The sequence below is a fragment of the Rhinoraja longicauda genome, chromosome 8 (genome assembly GCF_053455715.1).
Source record: "Rhinoraja longicauda isolate Sanriku21f chromosome 8, sRhiLon1.1, whole genome shotgun sequence".
NCBI lineage: Eukaryota > Metazoa > Chordata > Chondrichthyes > Rajiformes > Arhynchobatidae > Rhinoraja > Rhinoraja longicauda.
In genome coordinates this window covers 50,905,448-50,926,382 of record NC_135960.1, presented here as the reverse complement: position 1 = coordinate 50,926,382, position 20,935 = coordinate 50,905,448, and the positions used below count along the sequence as shown (strand labels likewise).

At 40.5% G+C, this 20,935-nt stretch overlaps 1 protein-coding gene across 1 annotated transcript in view; it reads left to right on the top strand.

The window, feature by feature from the left end:
* col28a2a (collagen, type XXVIII, alpha 2a) overlaps nucleotides 1-20,935 on the top strand; it is a 72,013-nt gene that overhangs the window by 27,649 nt on the left and 23,429 nt on the right. Inside the window, exons 13-22 of the mRNA XM_078404530.1 lie at nucleotides 1,212-1,280; nucleotides 4,379-4,447; nucleotides 7,961-8,029; nucleotides 10,515-10,583; nucleotides 11,249-11,317; nucleotides 12,443-12,514; nucleotides 15,566-15,634; nucleotides 15,907-15,978; nucleotides 18,665-18,733; nucleotides 19,093-19,161. Coding sequence (XP_078260656.1) covers nucleotides 1,212-1,280; nucleotides 4,379-4,447; nucleotides 7,961-8,029; nucleotides 10,515-10,583; nucleotides 11,249-11,317; nucleotides 12,443-12,514; nucleotides 15,566-15,634; nucleotides 15,907-15,978; nucleotides 18,665-18,733; nucleotides 19,093-19,161 — 696 coding nt within the window. The remainder of the gene's footprint in view (nucleotides 1-1,211; nucleotides 1,281-4,378; nucleotides 4,448-7,960; nucleotides 8,030-10,514; nucleotides 10,584-11,248; nucleotides 11,318-12,442; nucleotides 12,515-15,565; nucleotides 15,635-15,906; nucleotides 15,979-18,664; nucleotides 18,734-19,092; nucleotides 19,162-20,935) is intronic.

Sequence of the window (20,935 nt, the reverse complement as noted above, 5' to 3'; positions counted from 1 at the left end):
TATCTGTTCCTTTTTGAAATACTAGTTGCCCCAGGGCGCAGCGGTAGAGCTGCTGCTTCACAGCACCATAAACCCTGGGTTCGATCCTGATGTCAGGTGCTGTCTGTGTGGAGTTTACATATTTTCCCAGTGACCATGTGGGTTTTCTCTGGGGTGGGGGGATGGAAATTATGAGGCATCAATTTCAATGTGATTCTCACCGGACAAAATTTGCAGTTTGGTATTTGTGTAATAAGACCCACTAATCATTTTGGGTCATGTTCTCCCAATGACTAAGATTGAACATTTGGAATGAGATCTTTCAAATCTTTCCCTATTGAGTATCTCCTTTGAACACAATGAATATTATATTACATGTTAAATAACAAACTCCTACTAAAAAATATGAACTGCCTTGATTGCGCTAGGGACTTTGAGCTTTTTTTTTGCACTATATATATTTTTTAATTTATTTATCTTTTTATTGTTTGTTATGGTATCTACTGAGGACTATGTTTACATACCTGTCATGCTGCTGCAAGTAAGAATTTCATTGTTCTGTTTCGGGACCTATGACAATAAAACACTCTTGAATTGAGTTTTGATAACGAAAAAAAAAGATTGTTTAAGCTTTCCAAATCTATCACAGCCAACGTTAATTGGAGCAAAAAATATTGCAGATACCTGAAATCCTAAACAAATACAGAATATGCTGGAAATACTTAGCAGATCAAGCAGTGGCCATGGAGAAAGAAACAGGGCTAACATTTCAGATGAAAGACACTTCATTGGGACTTAAAGTGAGGAAAAATAAGTGTGACAAGCTGCAGAAAGGGAGGGCTGGGCTGGAGAGAAGAGGGAGAAATTCTGTTACAAGGAGGAGGCTAATGTTATCAAGGTAACCATTATTTAAGATTCTGGCCATTCGAGAGAGATGAGAAAAGGAACAAAAGAAGAAACTGAAATTTTGAGCAACATCCACAGAGAGAGGGGGGAAAAGCTTGAATTCAGTATTGAGCCTGGAGAGGTACAAACATACTCGTGCAGAAGATGTATTGTTGTTCCTTAAACCTTTACATCAGGCATCTATGGAATAGTTCAGGAGGATAAAGACCGAGAATTAACAGCGGCTTCCCTGCTGCCATAGTTTACAGGATTCAGAATCCTATCTATTTCCTGCACTTCTGCTTTTAACATTGTCAATTATTTCACGTTTTATTCACTTTGTACAGGGTCCTCCAGGACCTCCAGGTCTTCAGGGAGATCGTGGTTTACCTGGAGAAGGTTGGCCAGGATCAAAGGTACATGTAATCCTTTGCTCTAAATATACACATTATCTCTCTTTCCTGCAAAAGATTCACCTAAAATTACCCGAAGGTAACGTTAGAACATAGAAAATAGTCAAGTCAAGTCAATTTTATTTGTATAGCACATTTAAAAACAATCCACGTTGACCAAAGTGCTGTACATCAGTGCAGGTACTAAAAAAGAACATACAATGGCACACAAACATAATAACACATACATAAACAGTTCACAGCGCCCCCTCAGAGGGCCTCAAACGCTAGGGAGTAGAAATAGTTTTGAGCCTGGTCTTAAAGGAGTCGATGGAGGGGGCAGTTGGTGCAGGAGGAGGCCATTTGGCCCTTCGAGCCAGCACCGCCTTGTATGAAACATGTACGAAAGGAATTCCCCACCAGCAGGATATATCAAATATGTTACATTTTTGTCATGCCAATGTTTCTTTACATGTTGTTAAACAGAGTATTGCACATGCTAAAACTATTATGTATTGCTACAGGCTATATGTAATGTGGGTATTAAGAATTATTCAAAGTATACATACGCCAACATGTTACTTGCTCAACCTTTAACACAGATTTCTAGGAACATTTCAGGTGGTTACTATGTATGCAAGTATAGAAATGAATTCTGAATAACTTATTCATGAAAACCTATAAATATATTCTCAGGGAAAACATTGTTTGGATACTACTTTATTAAATCTACCAATGCAGGAGGTGATGAAATGATTTATTATTTGTCACACAGGTTTTTAATGAAAGGCTCACGTTAATACTAGGTAAAATGCAACAACATTTCCTTCCATGAACTTCTGGACATATGATTATGAGAGGAATAGATGGAGTAGAATTTTTAATTTTTTTTTACCATGGTAAGGGTATCAAAAGTACGAGGACATAAGTTTAAAGTGACAAAAGAAGCTCTAAAAGGGATCTGGGGGGTTTACAGTGATTGATATCTGGAACATGCTGCTAGAAGAGGTGGAATCAGATACAATTAGTGTGTTTAAGAGGCATTTAGACACATAGGCAAATAGGCAAGTACAGACGAAAACAGTTAATGCAGGCAATGGAATTGGTATAATGGACGAAAAGGTCAACATTAATAAAGCATGGAGTCAGACTGATTGTATGACTCACAGGCTATTCCTTTTACTGAAGATAGACACAAAATACTGGAGTAACTCAGCGGGACAGGCAGCATCTCTGGGGAGATGGAATGGGTGACGTTTCGGGTCGAGACCCTTCTTCAGGTCTCGACCTGAAACGTCAACCATTCCTTCTCTCCAGAGATGCTGCATGTCCCACTGAGTTATTCCAGCACTTTGTATCTATCCTCTGTGTAAACCAGCATCGGTAGTTAATTCCTACACATTCCTACACGTTGGTGTCGTGCGGGGTTCTGCTGCAAACTGCTGGCAGCCCTCTGGAAAGATCGCTTATGAAGATACTTTACCTTTACTACGGAGTTTATAACTGTTAATTAAATACCATGACATCCTTACTTTTTAGTTCCTAACTTCTTCCCACCAAATTACATTCTGCACACCTGCCTCCATCTATATACCTTGGATTCAGAAGCACTGTATTACACAATTACATTTGGAAAACATAAAACAATTACTTATGTGTCATTAAATAATTCGATATGTGTTTTGCTTTTAATTGACATAATTTATTTTGACTCTTTTTGCCTGCCTAGGGTGAAAATTTCTTTTGCACAGTTTTTTTATTTCAACTTCATTTCTTCATTTCAAATAATCTATAAAGGCTGATTACACTACCTCACTGGAAGGTTTGTTATGCCATGCACCTAACGGAATCCGTTTTCAGTTTGCAAACCTAACTCGCCTAATAATTTCCACACACACACTGCATTGGTTGACTGCTGCAGAGGGAACAAAACAGTATTGATTTTTCCATTTCAGTTTCTGTCTGAGAAAGTGCATAAGCTACATGCCCCTACTTGTGGCAAAGAGTTTTATGATTTGTGAGGGTTTGATTTAATTTGTGTGAGGCTGGCAATGGTGAGCAGCAGTCGGCCATCATGTGTTTATTGACTTTGCTCCACAAGAGTGTTCGGATGTTGTAGGCCAGTTTGGAAAACAGCAAAGGTGAATTTCAGAGGAGCAAGTCCAGACCACAGACATTTTATGATCTGCAGTGATGGGAAATGTACTAGAGTACAACTGGAGATTTTTTTCTGGCTCAAAGAAAAGACAGGAAGGAACAGAAGTGAAGCATTGTAATAATACAGAAATGAACTGGTGATTACATCACATTTTCCAAATGTAATTCCCTTATGTCAGAAGGACATAGTTTAAATGAATCAGATTGCAGTGGAACAGGTACCTATAATTGGAGAATTCAATGTTCAGGTACCTAGAATTGGAAAATTCCATATTCAGTTGCCAAAATTGGAGAATTTATTGTTCAATATTCAGTCAGCTTGCAATTCCATTATTATCGCTGCTTCGTGACTGACTAGTGCCAAGCTGGAGATGTCATTTTTAAACATCCTTCACTTCATACTTCAGCTTTGTGACACTGGCTATCATTGAACACTAACTGGAAAGGTCCTTTGGGCACACAGATTAGAAACTGAACCCTTTTGGAAGCAGAATTCACTTCTTGTGTGATAACCTTCCATTATCATGAGAAACATGCCTGCTGCTTGCAGCATACGATCTAAAAACTGTCCAGTGATAGGAAAATAGCATTCCATTGTACACAATCTGTGCAGTACTGAATGTAGAGGAGCTGCACCAGATTTCCTTTGAAAGAATTTATGACAACATGTCAGCCTTCTGTCTTCAGTCTAGAACAGAACTGAGACAGTGTACAGTTTTCATTTGTGAAAGCTTGCATGCCCCAGGCACTGCACAGCTGCACGGCTTGTGAGTTTCTAAGGTGACCTCAAGATGTAATTCCACCAGATCCAATTTCTTTTGAGTTTAACATACTGTTGCGATCTGACTTTCTTATAATTTACTGCACAATTGGCGATCACGTATTTCTTCGATTATTTTATTTTCGTTTAAAGATTAGGAACAGCAATGGAATGCAGTGTGATTGCTCTAACCTTTGTGTGACAGGGTGATCGTGGTTATGAAGGACCAAAGGGACCTCGTGGAGCTCTAGGCTTTGGTGCAAAGGGCACAAAGGTGAGGCATGATTACGTGCAATTTATAATACAATGCTAATTGTAATAGCAGCAACAGATTATGTGATTTAATGCAAACATTTAAGAACAAATAACCCTAGTTTTTTTTAATTGTACAATAGCAATAGTGATATACACCGAAACATCAGCCAAAACATTACGACCACTGACAGGCGAAGTGAATAACATTGATTATCTTGTTACAATGGCACCTGTCAAGGGGTGGGATATATTAGGCAGCAAGTGAACAGTCAGTTTTTGAAGTGTTGGATGTGTTGGATGCAGGAGAAATGGGCAGGAGTAAAGACCTGAGCGACTTTGACAAGGGCCAAATTGTTATGGCCAGACGACTGGGTCAGAGCATCTCTGAAATGGCAAGGCTTGTGGGGTGCTCCCGGTCAGCAGTGGTGAGTACCTACCGACAGTGGTCCGAGGAGGGACAAACCACAAACCGGCGACAGGGTGTTGTAAGAAAATAACTGCAGATGCTGGTACAAATCGAAGGTATTTATTCACAAAATGCTGGAGTAACTCAGCAGGTCATGACGCATCTCAGGAGAGAAGGAATGGGTGATATTTCGGGTCGAGACCTTTCTTCAGGCTGATGTCAGGGGGGCGGGACAAAGGAAGGATATAGGTGGAGACAGGAAGTTAGAGGGAGAACTGGGAAGGGGGGGAAGAGAGGGACAGAGGAACTATCTAAAGTTGGAGAAGTCAATGTTCATACCGCTGGGCTGCAAACTGCTCAAGCGAAATATGAGGTGCTGTTCCTCCAATTTCTGGTGGGCCTCACTATGGCACTGGAGGAGGCCCATGACAGAAAGGTCAGACTGGGAGTGGGAGGGGGAGTTGAAGTGCTCAGCCACCGGGAGATCAGGTTGGTTAAGGCGGACTGAGCGAAGGTGTTGAGCGAAACGATCGCCGAGCCTGTGTTTGGTTTCGCCGATGTAAAGAAGTTGACATCTAGAGCAGCGGATACAATAGATGAGGTTGGAGGAGGTGCAGGTGAACCTCTGTCTCACCTGGAAAGACTGTTTGGGTCCTTGGATGGAGTTGAGGGGGGAGGTAAAGGGATAGGTGTTGCATCTCCCGCGGTTGCAGGGGAAAGTGCCCGGGGATGGGGTGGTTTGGGTAGGAAGGGACGAGTGGACCAGGGAGTTACGGTGGGAACGGTCTCTGCGGAACGTAGAAAGGGGAGGGGATGGGAAGATGTGGCCAGCAGTGAGGTCCCGTTGTAGATGACGGACAGGGTGTTGGGCACCCAAGGCTCATCGTGTGCAAGGGCAATGAAGGCTATCCCGTCTGGTCCGAACCGACAGAAGTTCTACTGTGGCACAAGTCACAGAAAATTTTAATGGTGGTCACGGGAGGAATGTGTCAAAATATACAGTGCATCGCACCCTGCTGCATATGGGGCTGCACACGGAGGACCAACAGCATATTAGGCAGGTGCTCATAATGTTTTGGCTCATCAGGTCATAATGTTTTGGCTGATCGGTGTACATAGTGGAAGTTGAAACAATTTCCTTTTTTAATTGTTTTTCCAATTAAAGCTTTAATATCCTACATTGAGAATTGACGTGCATAATATGGGAATAAACACAAATGTACATTTGAAGGAAGCAGTGGATTCTCCTGGTTCTGGTGAGAATCCACGATCATTAAGTGGCAGCCAAAATTTCTGAAAGACAAAGTAACCTTCATACTGGGCACAGGACCAGGGGAACATTAAAGAATGTAAATAAAACATAAAGGAGACTGAGGCCACAATTTCTCTTCTACCTTCTAGAGTTTTAGAGCCTGGACTTTCAGATTTAAGAAAAGCTTTTCTCACTGCTTGCAGAAGCTGTGTAGAGACTCAATCCGGGCTGGCTGCTTTCTAAGAGTGTACCCTTGTGAAAGCATATCTGACTTCTGAGTTATATGGGACAGAGCCAACAGGGAATGAGGAATCTACCTACTTGGAACTTTGTTTGCCTATTCACAACAGAGGGTATAGGAGGCATTAAGCTCATCAACTAGAGATGCATCATTGTCAGAGATTGATCTGATTTCAACTTTTAGCCCTCGTTGGGATTCAAGTCACTGGCATCTGCTTGATTGAATTAAACCTTCAGCTTGTTTTGGAAATCTCTCTTGACATCCCTGATAGCTTCTTGAGATTATGCTGTACCTTTCTTATACAGTGTGGGAGCATCTTTCTTGAAAGCATCGGATCTGGACTGTAGCAGAGTGAATCTCCCTGTTAATCCAAAGTTAAAATAGATCCTAATTGACTTTGTCAGAACACTATCAACAAGCATTTCCAGATGAAATTGGTGATGACAGAGATACACTAATTCAGGCTGGACTAAGTGGTCATGAACATGTTCCAGTTCATCAACCCAAGGCAGTCCTGAAGTAGATGCTCGACCTCCTCAGACCACTGCTATATTACTTTTGTCATTTCAGTTGGGCTTCAGTCTTTGTCTCCAAGCCAGCAGGAGTAACACCAACATATGATCAGACCAGCCAGTGTGAGGGTAAAGGATACATGATGGCATTGTAGCAGCGGTCAAAAGTTTTACCACAACTTGTGGGGCAGGATACATGCTGTTGTATTGAGGGAGTACGTTCCTGAACGTAGCTTGATTGAACTCACCGGTGATAATGAACAGGGCATCAGGGTTTGCTGTCCCAAGAGAATTGATGACTGAATATAATTTTCCTATTGCCACCTTGGCGTTGGTTTGGGATGGTATATAGATCACTGACAAGATGGTAGAGGTATATTCCCTCTATAGATAAAATAGCATTTTAAGATCTGGTATCCCTGTTCAAGGAAGCTGAATTAAGTTAAGACCATCACATCAGTGCACCAAGAAGCATTGACTGAAAAGTAGATAGCGTCACCTTTCCCATTTCATGAAGATGCCATGTGGTCCATAAAGGAAATGGAAAAACTCTCAGGTTGTACAGCAGGGTCAGCTGATCTCCCTTTGAAACAGAAGACATGCTCTCGAGTAATTGAACATTAGCTGGAAGTATACGGGAGAGAGGGGTGGCGAAATTTCTATCATTTCACCTGCACCTGGAGCCTCTCTTCCCCACTCTCCCTCACTACCAAACCTCCTTATTTTGTTCGTACTCACAGTGGTGCTGTGAGCATTGGGTCTAATAAAGATTGGTGGTTTTGAGAGGTCCTTTGATATAGCAACGATTGATAGGAAACTTTGGAACTAATGACTTTCTTAGCAGTGGAGCAGATAGATAAGGAGAAATGTTCAATAAAAGCTGTTTTAACTGTTTTATGAACTGTTCACATAAAATGGTGCCATTCTCTGGTGCTATCTAGTCTAGTAATACCGATAAGTTAGTTCGAATTTTCTTTGCAGAACCAAATATTTATTTTTGATGAAAAGTAATGGTAAACGAAACCGACATTTGAAATTTATTTTGTATGCAAAAATGTATATATTTTTGCTATAATAGTTTTGTTAATGTAGCTTTTGTCTATTTTGATATATTACATCAGGGTGAAATAGGTTTTCCAGGATTACCTGGCCCCATCGGTCCAACTGGGGTTGGACTGCAAGGTGAAAAGGTAAATATTCTGCTTTCATTCTTAATATAGAGTGTAGCATATGTGACTTATTTTATATAAGTGTGCACGTTTTTTAATTTCGTTATTTCAGTGTAGCACTGTGCCTTTTAGATAATAAGCAGACTGTAGAGAACACACACTCTCCAGTTCTCGCTCACATACATGCACCATTTGTTTAAATTACTCATTATCTTCCGGTGTCTTAGTAAGTGAATGAGATAGATACTGAGACGTAAGACATAAACATTACTTAACATTTAGTTCCATATATACATGTACATTGCAAGCAATATTGTAAATCTTCCGAATACTTTAGGTATGACCTCTCATCTGTGCAAACAGTTTGGGCACAGGCTGATGGGCAGAAGAACATGACCCTTGAAAGGCATATGTAGATCCTGTGTTTCCTCTCTATTCACTTGCGAAGTGGCTTATTCAGTCAGTGGTTTCCTGCAAAATATTTTTATATATCCTACGATTTAGCTCGGCTTCAATCATGTGGACACTAAACATTTAACAATGCAAACTAGTTACCTAAAATGACAACCGTTCTTTCTTGAAATTTGACATTACATTGTACAAAGTTAATACACAGCACATCTTGTAATTAACTAAACCTGCTAACAGTTACCTTGCAATCATCCTCATTGACAGTGCTGGCGGGAAGAATACTCGATAGCCTTGCATTTTTTACTGCATGAGAATTTTATGTCTGCAGCTTGTACCTCATCATTGACTAATTACCTGCAAATGAGCATGACTCGAGTTTTGTCAATGAATGTTTGTTGTCAAACAAAGATGCAGTGCATAGCCCTAGAAAAGTATGAAACATTTTGGGGCTAGGTTCATCTACCTTTGCATTTAGTCTGGAGATCTGCTAATGTTTACCTACTCTACTCTAGAAATGGAATGCAATGGAATACTTTATTGTCACATGTGACTAGGCACAGTGAAATTCTTTATGTGCAGGAAGGAACTGCAAATGCTGGTGTAAACTGAAGATAGACACAAAAAGCTGGAGTAAGCGGGTCAGATAGCTTCTCTGGAGAAGAGGAATCGGTGACGTTTTGGGTCGAGACCCTTCTTCAGACTGAGAGTTTGAACACCTTTATGTGCTGTCTGCATCTGCATTTAATAAGTCTTAGTGGAAATAGGTTCTTCTGCTCACTGTCCACTCTGACCATCAAGCACCCACCTTTGTTAATAGGTGGGAGAGTGCGAACTCCAACATCAAGTTTGCCGACGACACCATCGTTGGATGAATTACAGATGGTGATGAGTCAGAGTATAGAAGTGAGATTAATCGATTGACCAAATGGTACCAGCACAACAACCTGACTCTCAATATCAGTAACACCAAGGAACTGTTTGTGGACTTAGAAAGAAGGATGAGGATCCACAAACCTGTCTATATTGACGGGACGATGGTGAAGAGAGTCAAATTGTTGGGCGTGCATATTTCTGAAGAACTTTCCTGGACCCAGCGCACTGATGCAATAATAAATAAAGCACATCAACACCTCTACTTCCTGAGAAGATTAAGGAGATTTGATATGTCAGACAGGATTCTCTTGAAATTCTACAGAAATACAGTAGAGAGCATATTGATTAGTTGCATCATGGCCTGGTTCGACAACCTGAATGCCCAGGAGCGAAGAAGACTGCAAAAAGTTGTGAACATTGTCCAGTCAATCTCGGGTTCTGACCTCCGAAGGGATTTACTGGAATCGCTGCCTCAAAAAGGCAGCCAGCACCATCAGAGGCCTACACACTCATTTCACCCCTGTCATCGGGAAGAAGGTACAGGAGCCTGCAAACTGTAATGTCCAGGTTCAGGAACAGCTTCTTCCCTACAGCCACTAGGCGATTGAACACTACACTACAACACTACAACCTCAAATAAGCTCTGAACTACATAGATTATTATTATTGCACTATTAATTTTATTTGTTATTTATGTATACGTATGTGTATATATATATATATATATATGTGTACTTATTTCTGATCTGTATAAATCTCTTTTTTCTTTTGTTATATTGTTTACAGTGTACTATGTTTACATATTCTGTTGTGCTGCTGCAAGTAAGAATTTCATTGTTCTATCAGGGACATATGCCAATAAAACACTTGAATCTCAAATAAGAGAGCATTGTTATAGTATAAGGGGGTGATCATTTCAAACTGAGGTGCATTGGAACTTATCGGAGGTTGGTGAATCTCTGGAATTCTCTACCACAGAGCCTTGTGGGGGCTGTGTCATTGTAGGTATTTATAGAGCCCCAGGCCTCTATTTCTATTCTGTGCCAGCTCCCCATAGCTCTGCATTTCCCAAACTTTCAATTGTTTATCTATAAATAAATACCTGCAATGATCTAATCAGCATGAACAAGGTGGGCTGAAAGCCTGTTTCTATGCTGTATAGCTCTGACTACACTTCTGGAAGTGTATTGAATTAAGCCATCTTATTTATGTCATCAACTAGGGAGTGCAAGGTCCACGAGGACCACCTGGCTCAAGAGGATCTCCAGGTGAAGGTTTGCCAGGATCAAAGGTAAGAGAATTGAAAGCTGCAAAAAGATGTTTTGTCACCTATCCTTACTGATTGCTGTCTTGACTTCCTGCCAAATGTAAAGATCAGATGGCACCACTGCTTCTTCATCCTGATTGTCCTATGGAAGCTTCTTCTGACCCACACCTTTGGGACTAAACCATAGACTTTCAACTCTAGGAGCAGCATGACATTCATGTAGATTTCACGGAGTTGGTGCATCTGGCCTGTTGCCACAAGGCAAAATCGTCTATCTTGTTTTCTGAAACACTTTTCCCAACACTCAATTGAAATTGATAACCCATCCCATTCAGTTACTGTAGGATTTTAAATCTGTTCAGATCCATGTTAACGATGACTACCAGCCAACTATGCCATCATACGCCCCACCTGTGTACTCCCATCACCAGTGGTGCGAGGTGTGGTCTGGGACTTTGATCCTGAAAATAAATTTTAAAGGTGGAGCACCATCAGTCTGAAGAAAGGTCCTGACCCAAAATGTCATCTGTCCATCCCCTCCACAAATGTAGCCTGACCAACTAAGTTTCTCCAGCACTTTTGCAATTGAATTTGTTTTACATACTTGCAGCATTGTTTTGACTTCAGGTTAATTGCATAAGGCATTTATTTTTATTAAATTTGAATATCATTTTCAAACCATTCTGTAGGGTGATCAAGGTTTGCCAGGAGAAGTTGGGGCTCCAGGAGAAAGAGGAATTGGAGAGCCAGGACCAAAAGTAGGTGATTGAAGAACAAATCCTAAAAATAAGAGTGGTCATGGCGGCTGTTGAATGTTTTTATTAGAAGATATATAATACCTGTGAGAATTGTAGTTGGAATGACTTGTCCATTAACTTAAAATCGTCCAATGTATTTCACAATTGTTCACAGCCATTCCTCAAGAGATTAAAATTCTTGACATTGCTTTAAAAAAATAATAGATGTGATTCGCATTTTATGACAATCCTTTTTACCTTCTTTGTTAATGCTAAAATTAACGTGACAAATTCTAGTTAAAGGTCTTGCATACACGAAAACTAGACAGTTGAACCGTTGAAGAACTAGACAGTTGTAAGAAGGGTGTCGACCCAAAATGTCACCTATTTATTTTCTCCAGAGATGCTGCCTGACCCGCTGAGTTACTCCAGCTTTTTGTGTCTGTAAACCATGGAAAAGTTGCCTTTACACAGAGTGCCATCTGTTGGACATTTATAGGAAATGAACCTCAGAATTTTGTGAAGATTTAATTGCAACTAACATAAATTATTCTTTTAAAATTAATATTGAAGAATGCTTTATGAAAACTTATTTTTACGAGGGCTAGCATTAAATTGAATGAGCTATGACATTCCAACAGATAAACATAACATCTAGTTGAAGATGACTTCATCTGGTCTGTCAGAGCATAAGCCCCATATTCTATTTGTTGATGGTAGTGTAATTCACTGTTCACCAGTGAATTATACTCTGTTAGACCTCCTTTACTAGTGACTGATGCACAACAACTGCAAAAAAATCATCCATAGACACTCTGTGCAATGTGCTCTGCCTCTGAAATTAATGTTCTTGACCTCCGTGAAATACATTATTGAGGCAAATCATTATTGATTAACTCTACTCTTTAACACTAACTGAGGATGATTTTCCAGGCAAGTTTCATTGTATGTTTGCTGCTATCAATACATTAGTAAATGGTGCCAATTTATTGGTATTACCTTATCCCCTGAAAATAAACTTTTTGGGGGGATTTTTCTTCTCGTGCCTACATGATGCTGGTCCCAATGTAACAGTCCAACAGAATTATCGGCTCCAATACATTTTCATACAGTCTTCCATGAAACTGCTGATTTTTGTGTTTGTAGGGTGAACCTGGCTCCTCAGGATTGGCAGGTCTCCATGGTCTTCCGGGAGAAGATGGCGCACCAGGACAAAAGGTAATCAACAGTTTTATAGTTACTTTGTTAAAACTACTTCATAATGACCAATGTAGTTTCAGTTCATATCACAAATAATGTTGCTCCCCATTACAGGAGCATGTCAATGAAATTCCTAATTGTTCCGTTTTAAAAGTTAATGTTGACCATCCATTCTGATTATATCACTAATTTACTGATTTAAATTTCATATGGATAGTGAATGAAAATAACAAGTATCCAAGCTATCAAAGGATCATTGATTTTAAAATTTACCACTCCATCCAAGCTCAAATCAACGGTAATATGTTCCTTTTGGCCTGAATCAGAACATTTTTTTGTATCTAGAGAACTGTAGGATGGCAACCTTGACACAAGTCATGGGATCCAAATGCCCAGAACTTCCACAATTGGCTCTGTTTGAGAATGTATGGTATAGTGAATATACCCAACTTTATAAATGTGTTGCCCTTAAGTGGGGATTATACGTGAATGGGAAATGTCAGTTAGAAGTCAAAGACATCCAAAAATTGGTATTGAAAATATCAGGATGATTTCTTCAGACTGCAAACCAACCCCATACTGCTGTTAACCAGTCCCTCTCTATGTTCTGGGAAGATGTTTTTTGCCGTTGACCCTCTTTGCAACCCCAATCTAAGTTGCTGGATATTAAGAGCTTCCTGGGGATGCTCTGAAACAGATCCTCTCTTATTACCCCATTTGCCGCCACAAGAATGACGAAGGGGCCACAGAAAGCAGAGAATCAATCCCCTGTCACATTACAGCATGGAGGCTGTTACCCAACAATGAGAAAATGCAACTGTACTTCCAAGTGCATACATACTATAAATAGGTTTTAAGATGTCTATTAGAAATTATGTAGAAAGATTGTTGCCTCTTTTGTGATCCAGGTACAGTGCCCACCATAATGTTTGGGACAAAGACCCATCATTTATTTATTTGCCTCAAATTTGCCAATTTGAGATTTGTAATAGAAAAAATCACATGTGGTTAAAGTGCATATTGTCAGATTTTAATAAAGGCCAGTTTTATACATTTTGGTTTCACCATGTAGAAAATACAGCAGTGTTTATACATAGTCCCCCCATGTCAGGGCACCATAAAGTTTGGGACACAGCAATGTCATGTAAATGAAAGTAGTCATGTTTAGTATTTTGTTGCATATCCTTTGCATGCAATGACTGTTTGAAGTCTGTGATTCATGGACATCACCAGTTGCTGGGTGTCTTCTCTGGTGATGTCCTGCCAGGCCTGTATTGCAGCCATCTTTAGCTTATGCTTGTTTTGGGGGCTAGTCCCCTTCAGTTTTCTCTTCGGCATATAAAAGGCATGCTCAATTGGGTTCAGATCAGGTGATTGACTTGGCCACTCAAGATTTAACCATTTTTTAGCTTTAAAAAAATCATTTGTTGCTTTAGCAGTATGTTTGGGATGATTGTCTTGCTGTAGAATGAACCGCTGGCCAATGAGTTTTGAGGCATTTGTTTGAACTTGAGCAGATAGGATGTGTCTATACACTTCAGAATTCATTATGCTACTACCATCAGCAGTTGTATCATCAATGAAGATAAGTGAGCTAGTACCTTCAGCAGCCATACATGCCCAGGCCATAACAACCCCACCACGATGTTTCACAGATGAGGTGGTATGCTTTGGATCTTGGGCAGTTCCTTCTCTCCTCCATACTTTGCTCTTGCCATCACTCTGATATAAGTTAATCATCGTCTCACCTGTCTACAAGACCTTTTTCCAGAATTGTGGTTGCTCTTTTGAGTACTTCTTGGCAAACTGTAACCTGGCCATCCTATTTTTGTGGCGAACCAGTGGTTTGCATCTTGCAGTGTAGCATCTGTGTTTCTGTTCATGAAGTTTTCTGTGGGCAGTGGTCATTGACAAATCCACTCCTGAAGAGCGTTTCTGATCTGTCAGATAGGTGTTTGGGGATTATTCTTTATTATAGAAAGAATTCTTCTGCCATCAGCTGTGGAGGTCTTCCTTGGCCTGCCAGTCCCTTTGCAATTAGTAAGCTCACCAGTGCTCTCTTCTTAATGATGTTCCAAACAGTTGATTTTGGTAAGCCGACGGTTTGGCTGATGTCTCTAACAGTTTTTGTTTTTTGTTTCTCAGTCTCATAATGGCTTCTTTGACTTTCATTGGCACAACTTTGGTCCTCATGTGGATAAACAGCAATAAAAGCTTCCAAAGGTGATGGAAAGACTGGAGGAAAGACTAGGTGCTGAGAGCTCTCTTTATACCTGCATTAAGGAGACAATCAAACACACCTGAGCAATTACAAATGCTTGTGAAGCCATGTGTCCCAAACATTCTGGTGCCCTGAAATGGGGGGACTATGTATAAACACAGCTGTAATTTCTACATGGTGAAACCAAAATGTATAAAAATGGCCTTTAATAAAATCTGACAATGTGCACTTTAACCACATGTGATTTTTTTTCTGTTACAAATCTCAAATTGTGGAGTACAGAGGCAAATAAATAAATGATGGGTCTTTGTCCCAAACATTAAGGCAATGTAGATGAAGTCCCTATGTAGATTGTTGAAAATAGGATTAGCAGCTGATGTCCTCCCATGTCCTATTGGTCCTGCAATGTTGTTTCTCCCTGATTACCTGACTCCTACTCTAGGTTAAAATTAAGGATATTATTTATTTATGGATAAAATCTATGATTTTGGATTATTCTTGTCGAATTTCAAATGCACACTGGTGGGAAAAGAGTTGGGTTAAAACAATAATTTGATTTCATTCCGACTTCTGATATAAATGAGTCAGCACACGGTGAAAATTGATAGCTTTCAATATTATACATGAAAATATTGATTTACTTATTCAGTATAAAAATATTCCAGCACTTCAGTAGCTCCAGTGTTAGAACCTTACGCCGATGTACCAGTCATGACAAGGTGACCCCATTTATTGCTTCCAATGTTTAGGTTCCATCCAAATGCTGCTTGAACAACCTATAACATTGTCGCTAAATTAAATGCTCCTAGAATTATTACAAATCAGTTTTTCTTTAATGATCATCTTAGGGAGAACCAGGATTGCCAGGATCTCGAGGGGCTGAAGGATCCCCAGGCATTGGAATTCAAGGAGAGAAGGTAAACTCACTTCCTCTGAAACACGAGGAACTGGTCCTTTATTCTGAGATCTGGGGAAATGTTTGCCTTTTCACCACCTTGGTCCGAGGTAACGCCTGTCAAACAGATCGTCCACCTGTTTGCTTACACTCCATTGTGAAGGAACATTGTGCATTGGACATTGTTCTACTGAATTACGATGGCAAAGGTAAACATTTATCCACAGTCTAGAAATGCAAAAGCACAAAGCCACTACTCTTTTATTACCATATTTGTCCCTTCATTTCCTACAGGGAGATGTAGGCCAGACTGGGCTGCGAGGTTTGGTTGGTCCGCCTGGAATAACGGGGCCATCAGGACCAAAGGTAAGTTACCATCTACACTGGTTGCAGTACATATTGGAAGTTTTTAATTTTATCTAATTCTGCCTTATGTACATTTTATATTGTTTGCTCATACTGTAATGAACATATTTTTATTTTGGGAAATTTCAGGTGATTTTCCACATTGTACATTCCTCTTACTGTAACCAATGTCCCCAGGCACTTTAGAAGCTGGGAGCAAATGAGAAACCAGATACTGACTTAAAAAATGTCTAGGACAGCTTGAATGAAAATAAATTTAAAATCCAGAGAAGTAGTATGGTAGAAGTGTTTAAGGAGGATACAAAAAGTAGAGCCAACGCTTTGCATTTAATAGCGAGACAAAGGTTGATGCACAGAAAGCAGAGGAATGAAGCAGAAGATGAGGGGACTGTTAAACTAGACAATTGAAAGGCTTGAAGACAAAATGAGGATTTTACATCTATTGTATTGGTGGATTTGCATTTGTGTTGGTAATTGAGGCCAACATATTGGACAGTCCAACATAACAATGCCACCTAGGATGAGTTTGGTCTATGGAAGTTCTAGGTTTGGTCCATTGATGGATGTCTACTATTATACTGTGCGCAAGAATCAACATGTAATCTGCAGCAGCAGTAATCTCTAGAATCCCGCCATTTTAATGTAATAGTGATTTCAGATTGTAGTTGGAGAGGACTGTGAAAGGATGGTGTTGGGGAGAGGATGCAGGGAAAGAATTAACACAGTGGAAAGAATTAACACAGTGGTGCTATTTGGGCAAACTATTTGGAAGTAAGAGTGGTGGGATGCTCTTGTAGAATAATCGGTTTGTTGTTGGGATCTTGGTTCCAGACCTCCCAGCCCTTCCAAATTTGGTGGAAAGTTTTCGCTTTCTTATTTCATTTCCGCCATTCTGATTTCGCCTCACATTTTTCCGCAAAACACATGGCTCACTGCTCGCCCTGCCCCTCGCCTGGCCTCACCGCTCGCCCCTCGCCTGGCCTCGCCCCCCCGCTGGCTGGTCCCTGGCCTCGCCCCCCCCCCCCCCCCCCCCCCCCCCCGGCTGGCCCCTGGCCTCGCGCCCCCCCACCGCCGCCGGCTGGCCCCTGGCCTCACCCCCCCCCCCCCCAGCCGGCTGGCCCCGGCCTCGCTGCGTAGCGTGAAGCCTGTTGATGTTGAGAGGGGATGGGGGGGGGGGGGTTGGGGTGCAGGGGAGGGGAGGGTGGGGGGGGGGAGTAGGGGGGAGGTGTGGGCGTAGGGTGGGGGGGAGGGGAGTTGGGGGAGGGGAGTAGGGGTGGGGAGGGAGGGTTGGGGGGGGTCATGGACCGTTGTGATTTGTTGTTGAAGACCACTGGAGCAAGTATGTTTTCAATGAAATTAGATATGTGCAGTTTAAACTTAGTCATACATTTTATGACCATTGTTCTTTTATTCATTACCAAGAGAATTGGGATGTGTAAGGAAAAAGCAAAATAGAAAAAACAAAACAAAACAATTTTTTCTTTGTGTTGTAAAAAGCATTTCTGTTCAATAACCTTTCTATAAATAGCAGAATATACTCATGATACATGTAGTCCAAGGACTACAGACTGTTGGAAATAATAGTCATTTTTCACACATGAATGTAGCGCAACGCATATGCGCATTTGGCATGCATACTTTTTTTTGCTGAAAAGTTGCATTATGTGCCATATTATGAATTTTGATGTAAAATTCTGAATTTTGGACATCAAAATTATGAATTTGTAAAATCAAATGTTGAGGTCTGTGGTTCAGAAAAGGGTAGGAGCCAACGACATTTCAACAACAGAAGTGGCATGGATGATAAATAATAATGGAAAGTTGAAGAAAAAGTGTTTTGAGCGATTTAAATAATGCCAAAATAGGCGTCACCTCTTTAGTTAAAATGATCTTGAATATTCTCTGTAATCATGCAGAGGAGGCAGAATAGATAGAACGTAGAACAACATAGCACAGGAACAGGCCCTGCGGCCTACGAGTCTATGCCGAACATGATGCCAAAATAAACTATTCTCATTTGCCTACACTTGATCCAGATCCCTGCATATTTATGTGCCTACCTAAAAGCCTCTTGTATCATATCAGCTTCAACCACCATCCCTGGCAGTGCGTTCCTGGAATGCACCATTTGATTCCACCACAACCTGTGTATAAAGGATGTGATCAATTCCAGAATTGCAAAAATATGAATAGATGGCACGTTGTAAACATGTGATCATGCTTTTTACTCATGTTTAAATTTAAATGTACAATTCGTGCTAATTCTGAAAAATCAACAAAAGAGAGCAAACATCATCAATATGATGACACTGAAAGATGTTGCCAGATCAACGCTTCCTACATGAGCAGAAGTGAACATTGAGAAAGTACAGGCTGGTGTAAATGAGTGGTTATTGAGCATTGTGGACTTGGTTGGCCGAAAGGCCTGCTTTCATGCTACATCACTCTGACTCTCTCTGAATGACTGCAGCTGGTAAGACTGTTGTACAGTGGGTTGACAACAAGTAAATTTGCAGCCAAAGCAACAATCTGATCAGACTGCATATCAAAGCATATTTGAACTTAAACCACTTTTATGGACGGAAATGAATCAAAATTTGAAGGGGTTGCAAGTTAAGAATATTGCTCATCATCCTCTTAATATCAAATCATTGATAATCTGTTTTGTTTTGATTTATGTTAATAGGGTGAACCAGGTGCTGCGGGGCGCCTAGGGATGCCAGGCCTTCCAGGACGTGGTATTATGGGATTCAAGGTACAGACTGTGTATTTTAGTGGACTATTAAAATGTACTCTTCTGCTGGAAATAAATTGCAGTCGGTTAAACTGAATATGTGCAGATGAGCAAAAATACTCTTCCTGCTATTTATCCATGTCAACCAAAAAAGATTATTGGCCACTTATAGAATTAGATGAAAGATTTACATTGATTTCTTCTCTCCAAAACATACGTTAAAGGGTGAACTTTATTTTATGCTTCCTGCCTGTTTAAACGGATCTGTTAGAAAATTACTGGTTGAGTCTCTGCCTTGTTTCTTCACCTTGCACCTGGGTAGAAGAATTAAACACTTCTTTGGATTAATATTAATTTTTATTGATGAATGTTTTGCATAGGGTGATCCAGGTCCCCCTGGTCCTGTTGGTCTGGTAGGAGAGACTGGAATTGGAATCCCAGGCCCCAAGGTAAGAGAGAACCACATTTTTAAGAGTATTACAAATAGGAACTTAATTATATTCTGTTTTTCAAAGTAAAAGTGCCAAAAGTAGTGGAGTTCAATGAGATTTCAAGAATTTCATCAGTGCATGTCATGTATATGTTCAAGAGAGGCTGACATCACTGTTTCGGACAGCTTTAACTGTTAATCTTGACCTATAATGAGTAACTTGACGGATCATTTCAGAGGACATTGAAGTGTCCAACCACCATTAAGAGACTAGAGTCAGACATAGGCCAGATTGGGAGAGATGGCAGATACCATTCCTTGAAGTACATTAAAGTACTCAAAGGGGATGAACCTTTCAGAGACTGGCAATGTTGTTCAGTATAGTCTGGAAGAAACTTGATGCAGTTCCCAAGTTCAAATGCAGTTTTCTTATGCATTTGATACCAATTGCTGTTTTTCTTGAATCTAGATCATTTTTTTCTTGCAAGTCATAGAGAATTACAAAGGGAATCCCCACGCAGCTACCTATTTATTTATTCAAAAAGGAGATGACACTTTATACTGGCCTCCTGTAGCATTATGGCAGAAAGAGCTTCTTTGGCTCAGAATGATTGATGGATATGAGTCCAATATGTTGGATACTTGTGGTTTTGTAAATAGACGCTGCACCATTGAATTTCTTATTTAATGGGCATACAATTCATGGAACAATGAAAATTTTACCTTTGAAAAGAAGCTGGTCAGGCCAGAATTATAGGTTGTGAGAGGAAATATCATAGGTTAAATGTTATAGTTTAGTTTAGAGATACAGCGCAGAAACGTGCCCTTCGGCTCACCAAGTTCGCGCCAACCAGTGATCCCCACACACATACACTATCTTACACACACTAGGGACAATTTACAATTATACCAAGCCAATTAATCTACAAACCTGTATGTCTTTGGAGTGTGGGAAGAGATCCTGGAGAAAACCCACGTATGTCACAGGGAGAACAGACAAATTCCATACAGACAGCTCCCATAATCAGGATGGAACCTGGGTCTCTGACGCTGTAAGGCAGCGACTCTACCACTGCGCCTCCTTGCCGCTGTAAGATTGTGAGAGTCATGATGTTTAGCACAATTTCTATGGAAATAGTCACAATCTTACATAGCAATACTTTGTTATTTATATTTCTGTTTTTTACCACTCCTATTTCTTACAGAAGCAAGGTGATTCCATACCAGACGAGCAAAGCCTTTAAAGAGAATAATTTATGGGATCCTTTTATTCTACTTTTAATTTTACAGTCATAAAGCATGGAAATAAATCTTTTGGCTCACTGATTTCTCATCGACCATCATGCACCAGTTTACACTATTCCAACTTTATTCTTCCCACATTCCCATCAACTTGGTACGTGGATAGGACAGGTTTAGAGGGATATGGGCCAACTATGGGCCAACACAGGCAGGTGGGATTAGTGTAGAGGGGACATGTTGGTCGGTGTGGGCAAGTTGGGCCGAATGAATACCTTCATCCACATTGTATGACTCTATAACTCCTGCGAGGCTCCAATTCGCCCCTCCCACACCCCAAGGTTCTAGCACTCACCAACACATTAAGTGCGATTTGCGGTGGCCAATAAACTTGCTCATTTGTATGTCTTTGGGATGAAAAAGCAAACCAGAGCGCCTGAAGGAAACCATGCAGCCACAGAGAGAAAGAGCAATCTCCAATTTTCATTTTACACCAAGATTATGAAAAGCTCATAAATATCAAGAAACCAGATGCTGGCTTACCAAAGAAAGGA